The following is a 14,993-nucleotide window of genomic DNA, read 5'->3' as shown; positions in this document are numbered from 1 at the left end:
GGCACTGTCCTGTAGGGATGAGGAGACACAGAGATTTTCCTCAAAGTTTTGGAGCCAAGACGACACTTTCTCCACAGTTGGTGTTTCCATATCTGGACAATACATTGCTGCCAAGCTGTTAGAATACGACGCTGGGGCACCTTGAATCACCTTTCGCCACATGGCTCGTGTGCACAGGACATCCTCTGGGTCTTTGGAAACTTCCTCGTCATCTAGATCACTGTAGATGACTTCCACCACTGCTAACTCTCTCAGGTACTGAATGCCTTCATCTGCAGTAGTCCACTTTTCTGATGAATTTACAAGATCTTCCTTGAATGGATATCTTGCCTTCACACTTGAGAGGAGCCGGCTCCAGAGACTGCAAATTGCTGCCTCTTTCCCAATTCCTCTTTCAATTCCCCGGTTTCTAGCGAGGGATCCCAGCTGTTGCGCTTCCTTGCCTTCCAGTAGCTGACTATCAGCCCCGTTATCCCAGCATCGGAGCAGCCAGGCAGCAATCCGCTCACCTGGCTGGCGGCTGTAATCTTTCCGCAAGTCCCGAAGTTCTGAGGACGTCAGGGACCGGGTAGTTTCTGCTTCTTGTTTAAGTTCCCTCACTCCTTCCTCCAATTTCCTTATCGAAGGACCAGCTTCTAAATCAAGCCTTTCCTCTTCTTCTTCTTCCCTCACTAATCGATGGTATGGACCCGTTGATCTCCTTGTCCACTGTTTCCGTTTCACTACTGGGGCAATTACTGTAGTTGTTGTTTGGGTCCCTATCTCGAGCATCGTGTCCTTAGATGCAGTCTGGGTCCCTGCCTCAACCATGGTCCTCTGAGAGTATTGAACTGTGGCTCGGTAGGCATAGGCCAGGCCCCAGTACAGTGCAAGAAGCTGCTGGTTTTCATTGGGATAGGCAAGGCACCCTTCTATCAGGTGACGTGTCAGTTTGCCAGGGTTACTTGTCTGTTCGGATGTAAAATCCCAGATTATGGGAGGTGATAACCGTCCTAGGAATCTGCCCAAATCCTTCCATATACCCTGCCACCCAGGGACTGGTCGCTTGAGGGCACATTTCAATATTGCCTCACCTAAAACTTGCCTCCTCTTATACCAGGAAGAGACCAGGTTCCACAATACCCATAATATGCCACCAGTATTAATTATTAGTATTGAACAGCTCACGTAAGGGTGAACAAGGACCTCGGGAGCCTGCATAATAAAACCATTCACATCAATGCCTGGTAGGGAGAGGGAGATGTGTTCCCTCATCTCCTCCACAAGATAGCTCCCACAACACAGCAAAGCCATCACTGCCAGGACAAAGCACATAGACACTATTTGTATTAGCACGTTCCCACGTTCCTTCATTCTCCACACAAGATAACTCCCACAGCACAACAAAGCCATCAGTGCCAGGACAAAGCACACAGCCATTATTTGCATTAACATGTTCCCAAACTCAGCAAGCTAGAGATAAGCAAGCAGCTAACAAGCTCTGTGACCTGCACAGGAGCTTGCCACTTAATAACTAGCTATAGAACGCTTAATGCAAAACTGCCGTTGTCGTGCCCCACGTTGGGCGCCAAAAAGGACTGTGGTGGGTTGACCCTGGCTGGATACCAGGTGCCCACCAAAGCCGCTCTATCACTCCCCCTTCTCAGCTGGACGGGGGAGAGAAAAATATAACGAAAGGCTCGTGGGTCAAGATAAGGGCAGTTTAATAAAACGATAGCAAAGGTTGCGCGCGAAAGCAAAGAAAAAAACAAATGATGTTACTCTCTACTTCCCATCAGCAGGCGATGTCTGGCCACTTCCTGGGAAGCAGGGCTCCAGTACGCGTAGTGCTTGCTCCGGAAGACAAAAATGTCCCCCCCTCCGTCTCCCTTCACTTAGCTTTTATATCTGAGCTGACGTCATATGGTATGGAATATCTGTTTGGTTAGTTTAGGTCAGCTGTCCTGGTTATGTCCCGTCCCAAGATCTTGCCCTGCCCCCGCCTGCCATTGAGGGGAGGGCAAAAATGTTGGAGAGACAGCCTTGATGCTGTGCCAGCGCTGCTCAGCAGTAGCCAAAACACTGGTGTGTTATCAACACCTTTCTAGCTACAGAGCTGCAGAGCACAGTGCTATGAGGGCTGCTATAGGGAGTACTAACTCCATCTCAGCCAGACCCAATACATGATCTAAAAGCTGAGCTGTTTTAGAAAGATTTCCATTACCTCTCTTTTTCTCTTCGTCAGCTTTTGTGCAACCTTCAACATAGTTTTTCTACTTCTCTCCAGTGGCTATCAGCTATATTACAGTAGAAAAGATGAGTCCTGTGGCTCTGTTAATTATTTACATCTGTGTAGCGAAGATGAGCAAGTGTCTGACACACAGAAAGCAGTGATCAGGAAAAAGATAGCCAAAGGGGAAGTGTTTGCTGGAGAGCCATCTTAAATAGACCTCCTGACAGATTCATTATAATGGCAGTATGCAAACAGTGTTCGTGTTTTTAAACAAAAAGAAGTATTTAAACAATTAAAGTTATTGTATAATATTAGATTTAGACTATCTGCTGTTTGCTTTTCTCTAGTACGTACAAAAACACACAAAGAGGAAAAGGCAAGCAATCACAGAGCATCATAAACCCAATATCCATATGCTGTGTTTTGCACCTGTGAGTTCATTTGTATGTAATACTAGCACCAATGCTAAAAGCCTGTCACAGGAGTATAGAAGTTGGAGTTTTGTGTGCCACTGTGAGGCTAGTTAAGCTTTACAGATAGATAACCTTTTGAACTATTTTGTCTACAGTAAAGCACAAAATTGGAAACCATCCTTCAGAAGTGAATTTCAACTGGTTTTTGTTTTTTGTTTTTGGTTTGTTTTTTTTTTTTTAAATTGTGAGGTTTTGACTGACTAAATTATATTTCATAGAACCATAGAATCATTTAGATTGGAAAAGACCTTTAAGATCATCAAGTCCAACCATCAACTTAACATTGCCAAGTCTACCACTAAACCATGTCCGTAAGTGCCACATCTACATGTGTTTTAAATACCTCCAGGGATGGCGACTCAACCACTTACCTGGGCAGCCTGCTCCAGTGCTTGACAACCCTTTTGGTGAAGAATTTTTTCCTAATATCCCATCTAAACCACCCCTGGTACAACTTGAGGCCATTTCCTCTTGTCCTATTGCTTGTTACTTGGGAGAAGAGACCAGCACCCACCTCACTACACCCTCCTTTCAGGTAGTTGTAGAGAGCGATCAGGTCTCCCCTCAGCCTCCTTTTCTCCAGGCTAAACAATCCTAGTTCCCTCAGCCGCTCCTCCTAAGACTTGTGCTCTAGACGCTTCACCAGCTTTGTTGCCCTTCTTTGGACGCCCTCCAGCATCTCAATGTCTTTCTTGTAGTGAGGGGCCCAAAACTGAACATAGTACTCAGGGTGCAGCCTCACCAGTGCCCAGTACAGGGGGACAATCACCTCCCTGCTCCCGCTGGCCACACCATTTCTGATACAGGCCAGAATGCCGTTGGCCTTCTTGGCCACCTGGGCACACTGCTGGCTCATATTCAGCCGGCTGTCGACCAGCACCCCCAGGTCCTTTTCCACGGGGCAGCTTTCCAGCCACTCTTCCCCAAGCCTGTAGCGCTGCATTGGGGTTGTTGTGACCCAAGTGCAGGACCTGGCACTTGGCCTTGTTGAACCTCATAAGACTGGCCTCGGCCCATAGATCCAGCCTGCCCACATCCCTCTAGAGCCTTCCTACCCTCGAGCAGATCAACACTCCCGCCCAACTTGGTGTCCTCTGCAAACTTACTGAGGGTGCAGCACTCTAAGCACAGGTTAAGATCAATGCAAATCCTTGATTGGATTTGGGAAATTTTGCCTTGGATAGATGTGTTTCTTCTCCCTGTACAAAGCACAATGAGCTAAAGCCTTTTTTGAAAAGGGAGGTAAATACCACAGGGCTGGTTGTGTCAACACCCCTCTGTTTATAAAGAGAGGGAAGAGATGAGACACTTGGCACTAGATGCGTAAGGGCTGTGAATCAGCACAGATGACTGATTTTCAAAGTGTGATGACTCAAAGCCATCTTTTGATTTCTTAAGTTCTTCATTTTCTCTTTTGTTTCTGTTTGTTTCAGTATTGCTTTCTATAGTCTTTAGCTCATTTCTTATGTTTGGTTGTAAGTTATGAGGGTGTACTATAACGATATTCATTCATTTGCAGGCTCACAAACCTACTGGCTGCCACTGGTTTTATTCTTTCTTGTGAAATATTATTTTGGAGACAATATGCCGTGTCTGTGAGGTCAGAGATTACACCTATTGTTCTGCTGCAAACAGCCCAATACTTCGCCTGCTTTCCTCTTCAGTTGTCCACATCCTACCGTGTTTATTATTACTTTTCTTTCATGGACAGCTAAATACCTGATATAATTGAAGGTGACTTCGAATTTATATTCACTATCAGTCTACGTGGTTGAATAAAGCATATGGATAAAAGTAGTAATGGATAAGGGGTTACTTACAATACAGAAATTCTTATTAAATATGAAATCCTTTCTTGGCATATATATAAGATACCAAAGATTTTAAGTAATTTCCATAAATTTATCCCACTGTTTCAAAGTCCTGATATTAAAAGTGTGCATCTAGTCTGTGTGAAAAATTACTCTTTAAAGCAATTGTGATACCATGGGAGACCACATGTGTTTACTTTACACTTTAAACGTTAACCTGTAACTACAGAAATTAATATGTAGTATACAACCTCTTGGAAGTTTTCAAACATTTAACATAAAAAAAAAAATAATCATGGAAGTATAGTCTGTTTTTCCCACTAATCTCTAATGCTCCCACAAAAGCAACCTTTTCTAATGGTCATAATTTAGCCCTAAACCTTAAATAACTTTAAGGTACAGTATGTCTTGGCTGGGTCAGAAACATTACTTCAAGATGTTGTGATTTCAAGTTTTATAAAAGATAAGGACTTTTAAAATCCCTGGTTATCAATGATGAACTGGGCAAAAAATAATTTAAATTTAAAAAAACACCTGTGAGGATGACTTCTCACACTTTTAAAACTATATCAGATATTTTATATTACTTTGTCTGCGTGTGACAGGCTGTTTCTTGTTCCCAAGAGCTATGTTAAAGAATAAATATTCAGGTTTTTAATCAGTTCTGCAACCTTAAATATCCTATACCACGCTTCACAGTAGGAACGGGGTACTGGCTCTGCTATGGGGACGAGTTAATAGGGACAAACAGGTCTCCCAATCTTATGTGTGTGTTTGACAACCCACACACCGTATTGCACCATAGTGGAGTATTTTCATATAAGCCCATATTTATCCGGAGAGATCCTAAAGGTTGTGTGGATTATTCTTTCTTAAACATTGGGCAATTTTTGCTTAATTAGAGTCATTAATCAACTTCATTTGATAACACCACAGAGAAGACCTAGGTAGTTGCTATACCAAAACTTCTCTAGAGGAATGTGTGCTGCAGTCAGAAGACTAAAAGACATTTTTTGACAACTTTGTTATATGCATCAAAATTATCAATTTTCTTTTTGGGTCAGATTCTATCCACTGCGTGTTGGTGCTTTTGTACCTGGAAAGGTACGAAAAACCTTTTCCAGTGTTCCCACCTACACGTGCAGACAGAGTTGAATTCAAAGGCCATTGAACCAGTGGAATAAGGTTTTGTTCAAGATAACTGTTCACTGTGGAGAAGGTTCACTCCATAAAGACACTTAGGAGAGCAGGATGGATCTGTAAGTCACTGATGTACAACACAAATGGAAATTTTGAAGGCATCCCACAGCTTGGTATAATTGTTTCTTGTGGCTGAGGACAGCCCAGGATTAGAGCTGCTGGAAAATTGCTGGTCTTCAAGTAAATTGGATGCAGTGATGTAAAAGGGATGCACCACGTTTGGCTGCCTAGTCTCTTATTTAAAAGTCTAACTACTTACCTGAGATGTTGAAAGAAAAAACACTTTGTAAAAACTTAGCTGAGAAAGACAAAGGTGAAAAAATAAACTCAGAAGTAGCAGCTTTGCTGCTTTTTTTGTAACAGTTGTCAAATACGAGCATCTCTAAATGAATTTGTAAGAAGTGGGAGCGTGTGTTTCACTGTAATTTAATAAGTTTTTGAGGACCTTGAATTTGTTCTGGGCACCCTAGCATGTCTCCTTTTGTCTGGCTATCTCTATGTTCTTTGCAAATATCTTTTATTCATACTCTGTAACTCCTTAGTAAACTTAATGCAGAAAGTTGTACCTTCATTTACATTAAATTAGGGGGAGTGTTTTTAGAAGAAGGAAACGTACATAATGAAATAATGTTCATCTATAATTTTTGCTAAGAAATGCTTGTATATTGCTTATGATAACAAAAACTATTGGAAATAATTAGCTTGTAGATTCTCAGTTGCATTCTGTAGTTTGAAATTTAGTACAGCATGAGCCCGAAGTGAGGCAGGTACAGTTTTGGTGAAGCCCAATTTCAAGACAAGATACCATGTCAAAAGTGCATGGTAAAATTCTCTGCTAATTCTGACTGTGGCCTTTAATACTTTCTCACGATGCTTCTTTGGTGGGGAACCAGATGTTGTGTTTGATTCCATTGTCTCCTGCTGGAGGACATCACAAGGACTCTCTTACCTCTTCTCAAGCCCCACTGAAGCACAGGCACTTTCGTTGAAGGGACTTCGTGTAGATTCACTGTACACTGCACAGGTCTTGCCAAAGCACGGTGCAGTTTTCTTCCATGCTTTCTCACATGCTGGGAAAGTGCAGTGAGCCCCGACACGGTGTGACCAAAACAGAAATGGCCACCCCAGTCAGTTCAACAGCCAAAGAAATCTGGATCTGAAATGAATTGCTGCCCTTCTGTTTTCAGCCTGTCTGCTCCTGGGCACAGCCTGCCTTCTGGAGGATTTGGAAAAGAAGCAGTGACCCATCCACCTGGCCTTCCCAGGACTTTGTCTAACCTCGGTACCCTCACCAGGGTGGGCCTGATCCTGGCCCCTCCTGTGAGAAGACATCGTGGCACATCCCCACTGAGGAGGCCAATGTCCCAGGCTGGGGCTGGCCTGGCCACCTCCCAGTTTTGGTGGGATGGCCATGCTGCCAGCCCCGGGAGGATCCCCCACAGCCCCTGGCTCACCTTTCCGCAGCTCAGCTTTTTTTCCCCATTCTCATTTAGCCATCTGTTAACGTGCAGTTATACCAATGAGAGAGTTACTCTGTTTCCTGAGCCAGAGTCTCTGGAGCTGCACAGCACTGCATGAGCAATGCTGCTTCCATCCTCTTCACCCTCCAAGCAGTGTCCTAGTATGAGTGTTTGAAACATCGAGATGTATTGCCGTAATTGCAGCCAGTGGTTTTGACTATTTTTCCACCAACTGGCAAGGCTAGGAATTACTGTGTCTTTTGAAGGGAAGAAAAGACACCATCCGTTTTATATTCTTAGCATTCTTGCACTGATGTAAAATACCCTGAGATTATTTTGAAGAACACTTTTAATTTCCTTTTCCCAAAGTGCACTTGATAAAGCTGCCAGAAGTGGCTGTCTGTTAAAGAGAGAGAGAAGAGGAGTAAACAAGATCATAGAATGGTTTGGGTTGGAAAGGACCTTAAAGATCATCTAGTTCCAACCCCCCTGCCGTGGGCAGAGACACCTTCCACTAGACCGGGTTGCCCAAAGCCCCATCCAGCCTGGCCTGGAACACGGCCAGGTATGGGGCAGCCACAGCCTCTCTGGGCAACCTCTTCCAGTGCCTCACCACCCTCCAGTGAAGAGCTTCCTTACATCTAACCTAAATCTGCCCTCTTTCAGTTGAAAGCCATTACCCCTTGTCCTATCACTACATGCCCTTGTAAAGAGTCCTTCTTCAGCTTTCCTGTAGGTCCCCTTTAGGTACTGGAAGACTTCTATAAGGTCTCCCTGGAGCCTTCTCTTCTCCAGGCTGAACAGCCCCAAGTCTCTCAGCCTGTCTTCACAGGAGAGGTGCTCCAGCCCTCTGATCATCTTCGTGGCCCTCCTCTGGACTTGCTCCAACAGGTTCATGTCCTTCTTATGTTGGAGGCCCCAGAGCTGAAGGCAGTACTCCAGGTGGGGTCTCATGAGAGCAGAGTAGAGGGGGAGAATCACCTCTCCCGACCTGCTGGTCACACTTCTTTGGATGCAGCCCAGGATACAGTTGGTTTTCTGGGCTGCAGATGCACATTGCCGGGTCATGTTGAGCTTCTTGTCAATCAACACCCCCAAGTCCTTCTCCACAGGGCTGCTCTCAATTATTTTTATCTCAAAGATAAAATACTACTCGTCTTTATTTGCATTAGACATTTCAAATTTCAGTGGGAAAAGCATGCGCTGTTTCAGAGGCATCACAACATGCCACTTTGTTTAGCTTATTTTTTTTTATTCAGTGATGGTGGTAGGAATTGTGAGCAGGGACGCCTTGGGACACGCTGTCTTGTTCCACTGACACTGTTGGATGATTGAGACCTGTTACCTTTTAGAGTCATTTTGCAGACAAAATAGGTTACAAGTCTAATATAAAACAGGGCTTTTTTGGACTAACGTTCATCGTCATTTGGAAGTCAAGTTGACTTCCAAAGGTTCATGCTAGTAAGGAAACAGAAAGTACATATGAATTTATCTTAATTACGTGAATAAGTTAATTGCTTCTAATCGTAACCTTTCCGTTTTCACAAGGGGTGCACAAAATTTTTCTTGAAAGCAAAACAATGTATTACTTCTTGGGCCATATTTCAGTTTCCCCTCACATGCAGTTCCCAATCAAAGAAATCTAATTTAGGAAGCTCCCCTACTAGTATTTTAGTTAGATAATATATTTAAAATTGCAGGATGTTTGTGTCCTGAAGGAATCTTGTATTTTAAAAGCAAGAAGCATCAAATCAAAATTAAATCTCAAAATCTTTAGACAGGAGTGTATCAGACTAGTCCTACTGAGATTTTAAATGTTAATTAAGAGATTCATTCTTTTCACTCATTAAATTTAGAAGAGAAATATATACTCCTATATATTTTTGGTTACAGATCTCCACTTTCTGTTTGATAAGGTATGAATGCTGAAAGCCCTCTAGCAATCTAGGTTTATATGTAAGTAATGCAAGTACCATGGTTTACCTGCTTCACAGATCTAAGTTTTTTTAATGAATGTTCTCTATTTTAGAAGAAAAGGTCTTTTTTACACCTCACACTCTATTCACAGTTAGCCTAATGCAATGAATAAGCGTGCTATAAATGGCAAATCAAAAGATTAGTTTGGTTTTGTTAAATGTTAGGTGCCTTCAAGTCCTGATGCAATTGAAATGGGAATCAAATTAAACCTTTCAGTTTTATATGACCTACCTGACACTGAGCACTTGACTATCCCAATCTTCTTTATTTATGTTCTTCTTTGAAAGTGAAACCTGTCCTGGAGGAATGCTGGGCACTGCCAGAGGTTTTAGGTTCTTTAGTGAGCTTTATGGGCATATGTGCATGGGCTGCTTCATAGGATGAAGTGTCCTACCTTCATGTAACAAAAAAAAAGTAAAATGCAGGAAGCCCAAGCAAAAAAAAAAAACACCCAACGCCCCACCCAGTGGCCCATTGGCCACATCTCTTTTTTTGTTGCATGGTTCAGGGGTCTCTGCCAGCACAAGGAGTTCACACCTCTCTGATTCTTATTACCATGGTCTTCAAATCCTAACATCTAGATAAGTTTTAATAATCTCTCAACTTTCTGTTGTTAATTTCCTCCTATATTTTAATGGAAAATACAGGAAAAATGTATTCTTTGTGAAGTGTTTTAATACTTCTACATTTGCTAAGCACTTACTCAACATAGAGCGTAGTGAGGATAGTTGTTTCTCTTCTTTGAGTTCAAAAGGTATCTAGACCCCTTATCATTAGCTTAGGAATGCAGTTTTCTTGAAAGAGTGTATGTAGCATATGGCCATAATAAAAAATACGGGTTTTTTTTTCATCCTGGAAGCACAAAAATTGTTTGAGACAAAGTACATTCATCTCCACATTGCCTTTTTATCCCTAGTAGCAGTGTGCTACGTTTCTATTAATCAAGGATGTAATTGGTGTCTGTCCATCGGTGCAAGGTGTGGAGCTGGAAAGGTCAGTGGAGGGAAGCAGGACGCTGGACGTCGTGCCTTCCTGCTCGGTGGATGCGCGTTTTAGGGGTGCGTGCTCTGCTTGGGGAAGGGGAACACTCTAAGTGGTGGATGGCTTCCTGGCATGTAGCACGGCAGTGGGAATTTTTAATTTAAGTTTTCTAATTGGGTTGAGTTTTTTAAGTTAAGAGTTTTATTTAATGGGCTGTGCTAAGACCTATCTGTAGTTGTTACAGAAATCGTAAATTCCCCCCAGAGCTCTCCTTTGCTTTCTCCTTCTGACTTCAAGAGATCAAATCTGCCAAAGCTGAGATTTTCCCACTTATAAGGGAGCTTTCAGCTACTGCCTGTGATTTTTGTCCTTCGTCCTGGAGTTAGTGCCTCGAAGAAGGTGAAAGCATATTGCACTTGAGCACAGTGCATCCTAGGGTATATTTCCCTTGAGGACTGTTACAAGCTGTCACAGTTTAGCAGAGACTCAAGGCTCCAATACATGCAATCAAGGAGCTTTAAGTTGTTTCCTGTAAAATTTCCCCACCTTCAGTCTTTGTGTATCTAATCATATACTGTGTATACATTATGATTCATTCTCTAATTGAGCTAAACCCTTCAGACCTCTAAATGTTCTTTGCAGTGTGTTAAAAGACTGAAAGACTTTGTCATGTGAAATTATGTTAGCTGTTTATCAGTCACAACCCTCTCTAAGAAATAATCAAAAGGGATCCTTAAAAATCCCTGAACTTCCTCAAAAATGCCTGTACTTAACACTTCAGGGATAAGGGGACACAGAGTGATTGCAGTTCGGATGGCTGCAAAGGGAGCAATCACAGCATCCTTATCCTCTCCCTACCATCCTGTACCACGCAGTTTCAGAGGCCGACTCCTGGGCTGTGGGAACAGTTTCTCTGATCTAATGCAGCCAGAAATATGTAACATTTATATATAATTTCATAAATATCCAAAATTATCTATGTAGCACAACAATGAATGTAAATACTGGTACCTATTACTCTTGATATAACTCTTGCTATGACAGTATATTCACAAAGCAATTGAAAATTTTATGACACTTAAATGTTTGCAAAGCTTAATTTTAGCATCTGTAACACCTGCATTTTAGGAAATAATCCTCTGTGACCCCTTGATGTCCTTTTAATTGCACTAATCATTTCTTGATGATTTTAATAATCCTAAATGCTGCAATGCTAATGCGCTAAAATTCTGCAAAATGGCCTAATACATGGAGTGTGGCCCTTAGCTTTAAAATAGAAATGCCATATAGAACTTTCTTTGCCTTGTTGTAGATATAAAAATATGTATAAGAAATTTTCTGTGTATTTTTTTAGGTCCCGAGGAAGCAGATTTCAAGTGCACCCCGAATTATGTTAGCTGCATTGGTACAAACAAATGCATCCACTTGTCCCAGCTCTGCAATGGTGTTTATGACTGTTCTGATGGCTATGACGAAGGAGTACATTGCCGGGGTAAGTAAATTTGCTGAGACAAAAATGCTTTGACCTGAAGTCTTCTGCTGTATTTTATTTTTTAATTCAAAGAAAACCAGAACCTTGTCCTTGGGGATACATATAAAACAAAAATGGATTGATAGAGGCGTATTTTAATGTATTTTTTCAAGTTCATTTTAAAAATATTTTGTGTGAAGCAAATATAAGTAAAAAGCCCCTACAGGTTTTCAGACTTTTTCTGTACCAATTACTAACCTTGTATGATGGAAATAGTTATACCAAAAGAAGGATGAGGAAGCCCTTTCTTAGGGAGCAAAGGTTGGGCAGCACAGTGCCATAATATTTTTTTTCCTTATAACTTTTGTTTAAACAAGAAAACCCAAAGGAAAACAGTGAAAAATACGTCAGATTTGCTATGAGCGTTATTCTGCTTTGAGGGCTTGTTTTGGGGGGGAGATTTTATTCTAATAATCTACTGTTTAAGAGTGTAGTTACCAAATTCTGGCAATGAGAAATCTTAAGGAGAAATTGGTGAAGGTCAACTTTTTTAATACCTGAGCTGTACTACGCAGAAGACTTATTAAGGTCTGCCTTGGGGATAGTTATAAGGCTGCCATATTAAGCCCAAATGTTGGATACCATGAGTCATTAACATGCCAGTTATTCTCAGTCAGTAGACTTTACTGCTAGGCAAATGATTGTTGATGGTCCTCAACATATCCCATGTTCAAAACCAGAAACTCAAGGACAGGTCCTCGACTTCTGCTACAATCCAATGTGACAATCTACAGTAAAAGGTGCAATTAATGGTATAGATCAAAAAGTTAAATTAGATTTTAAAAGTTCATGTGGACAGATTTCCAGAACTGTTATAGTAAAATCTACGCCCGCACCAAAAATAAGCCATATGAAAAAAAAAAGAAAAAAAAGCCATCTGGAATTAATCAGTGTAATACTGCTGACTTCACAAAACTACAAATAGTTATTTTTATATAACTAGGTAAGGATACGGGCTGTCATAAAATATATGACAATTCTTATTCACAGCGATAGGAATAATTTATTTTCTTGAAGGCTCTACTTTTGTATAGTCCTTGTTCAATGAGCATTACACAAAATCAAAATTTGTGTCAGCATACTGTTTTTAGCACTGGTCCCAGCATCCAAAAAACCCCAAAAGTTAAACTGGCCAAAGCAATATTTGGCCTATATTGAATCTTTCTGAAGTTGCAGATGAGTTTTTTTTCAGAGAACAGTATTGATCCATTAAGCACTGTTTAAATGTATATTCCTCAATAATTTATGTATTTGTATAAATTACTCTTGATTAAATGGCAGAAGATTAAAAACTTCCAGTGCTGAATAATTATTGTATTATAACTCTCTTGCGTTTTTATTGTATTTTAAGTCATTAAATTAGGAGATGAATGGAATCAGAAAAAATAAATAGACTAAAAAGAAAAACCTATGTTAGTGTAAATTAAATATGCTTGGTTTTCATATGTATCACTTTGTATATGTAGCCTGTACTTTGGAATGTGATAGCACATAAAATACATAATCTTGATTCATGCCCTTTTAATTTATGCTCAAATACACCTTGTAAGGTTCATGTTGATTCCTACTCCTTTATTTATTATCATATATGACTATGAAAACTTCCAATGGAAAAATTAATGTCTGATCTAATAAATTGCCATAGAATTTAGTAAAATATACTAAACAAATATTTCATCTAAACCACACAGAACACATAGATAATGAAGTTCTTTAATATTATATTTTATTAAGAATTTAAAGTTGTCTCCCAGTATCTTATCTAGTAAGTGGTTAATTCATTAATATTGATTTTTGTAGCAGTTGGGTATTTTGACTTGCTTATTACAGGCAGTTCTTGAAATTATTAGTGGACACATTTCTATCAGCAACATGTTTCTACCAGCAAAGCCAAAGGATATAGAAAACAGTAACTTTACATTATGATCATGTAGTTTGATACTAATAACTGCCACTAATGTCTCATTGTGATACATTCCTTTGTATTAGATATTTGGTATGAATGCAGTAGAGTTGTAATTATTCTCTCTGTATATATCTTTATATCAGAACAATGCATGGGTAACCGTTGAGTCAAAAGCTGCAAAGTTGCTTCAGAAACCTAGCCAAATAGTTAGCTTTTTCTTGATATTAGTAACACAAATGGCATTCTGTTTCTTTTTAGTTAACATTGTTCATATGACATTTTTGATTGATCAAGAGGATAGTAGCAGTTTTAAATAATTGATTGCAAACAACTCAGTTGGTCACAGAGTTGACTTTGTTAAAATAATCTATTGCTAGCGACACTGATAGTGCGGTGTAAATAAGTCACGGTCTACGCACCAGGAAAATAAGTTATGATATGAAGTATGGCATGGGTGACCATGGCAAAGACCATTTCAGTGTACAGGTCACAACTCCACAGGGGTTAAAGCGTATAATAATGCCGAAGAACTAATGGTGTATAAGTATTCAGTATCTGGAATTTCTTTCTCTAAATTTAACATTCTTATGTTAATTCATTATATTATGATCTTTGAGAGATATATTCAGGCCTGCACCTTTCCCTGGGCAAGTAAAAATATGATCATATCTGCAGTGTGAAATGGTAATATATGTGGAAATTCAAGGAAATAGTAGTAAATACAATGACATTCCTGTCTCATCATCTTTTATTTCAGGCACATATGCATTTTTTCTGGTGAATGTAATGCATAAATTCAGGAGAGGTTGTGGCAATATGAAATAAAAAATGTTCTATTATGTATGGTTGTTTCACATTATGAGTTTCAATGTCCTTCAGAGGAGAAGGGGTGTGTGGTTCACTGAAACTGAAACTCACAGCGCGTAATACTGATAAGATATCTGTGTTTGGTCATTTTGGATTCCTTTCTATTTTTGTGACTAATTAAAGAATGCTTATAGAGAGGCTGAGTAAGCAAGGGATCAAAGTATATACTAAACCCTCCTCAAAAGCTTAGGCTGGGGCTGTTCAGCTTTCTGAGATTCACCAGATAATTTCACCACCATGCAATCCTGCTGAATGGGGGAGTTGGTGCCCATCAGCTATTTGGAGGCTTGATAAGGCTCAGATAAGATTTACCAATGCCAAAACTAGACTCAAGCTTGAGTAGTTCTGGTAGACGACTGATCCAGAGCTGCTCTTGGTAATTAAGTTTCTTTAACACAGTTCTTCAGGTTTCTTTTGAAAGCCAGGTCTTTATTTCAGTTGGGTTTTCAGCCACTTTTAAAGCTCAGCCATGCGATGAGCTGAGAAGTCTTCTGCCACAGGGGAGTCACCGAATTATTGCAAGGTGAACTATTAGCTCAAAGTTGTTCCTTCCCATGGTTCATCCCAGTCGCGTA

At 40.5% G+C, this 14,993-nt stretch overlaps 1 protein-coding gene across 1 annotated transcript in view; it reads left to right on the top strand.

Annotated features, from left to right (window-relative positions):
- The window catches only part of LRP1B (LDL receptor related protein 1B), a 591,173-nt gene that overhangs the window by 111,623 nt on the left and 464,557 nt on the right, over nt 1-14,993 (top strand). Inside the window, exon 3 of the mRNA XM_049799136.1 lies at nt 11,469-11,606. Within this exon, the coding sequence (XP_049655093.1) occupies nt 11,469-11,606 (138 nt within the window). The remainder of the gene's footprint in view (nt 1-11,468; nt 11,607-14,993) is intronic.

Source organism: Accipiter gentilis, chromosome 1 (assembly GCF_929443795.1).
Source record: "Accipiter gentilis chromosome 1, bAccGen1.1, whole genome shotgun sequence".
Lineage (NCBI taxonomy): Eukaryota > Metazoa > Chordata > Aves > Accipitriformes > Accipitridae > Astur > Astur gentilis.
The sequence above is the reverse complement of the archived record's forward strand: the minus strand, read 5'-3'. Positions and strand labels throughout refer to the sequence as shown.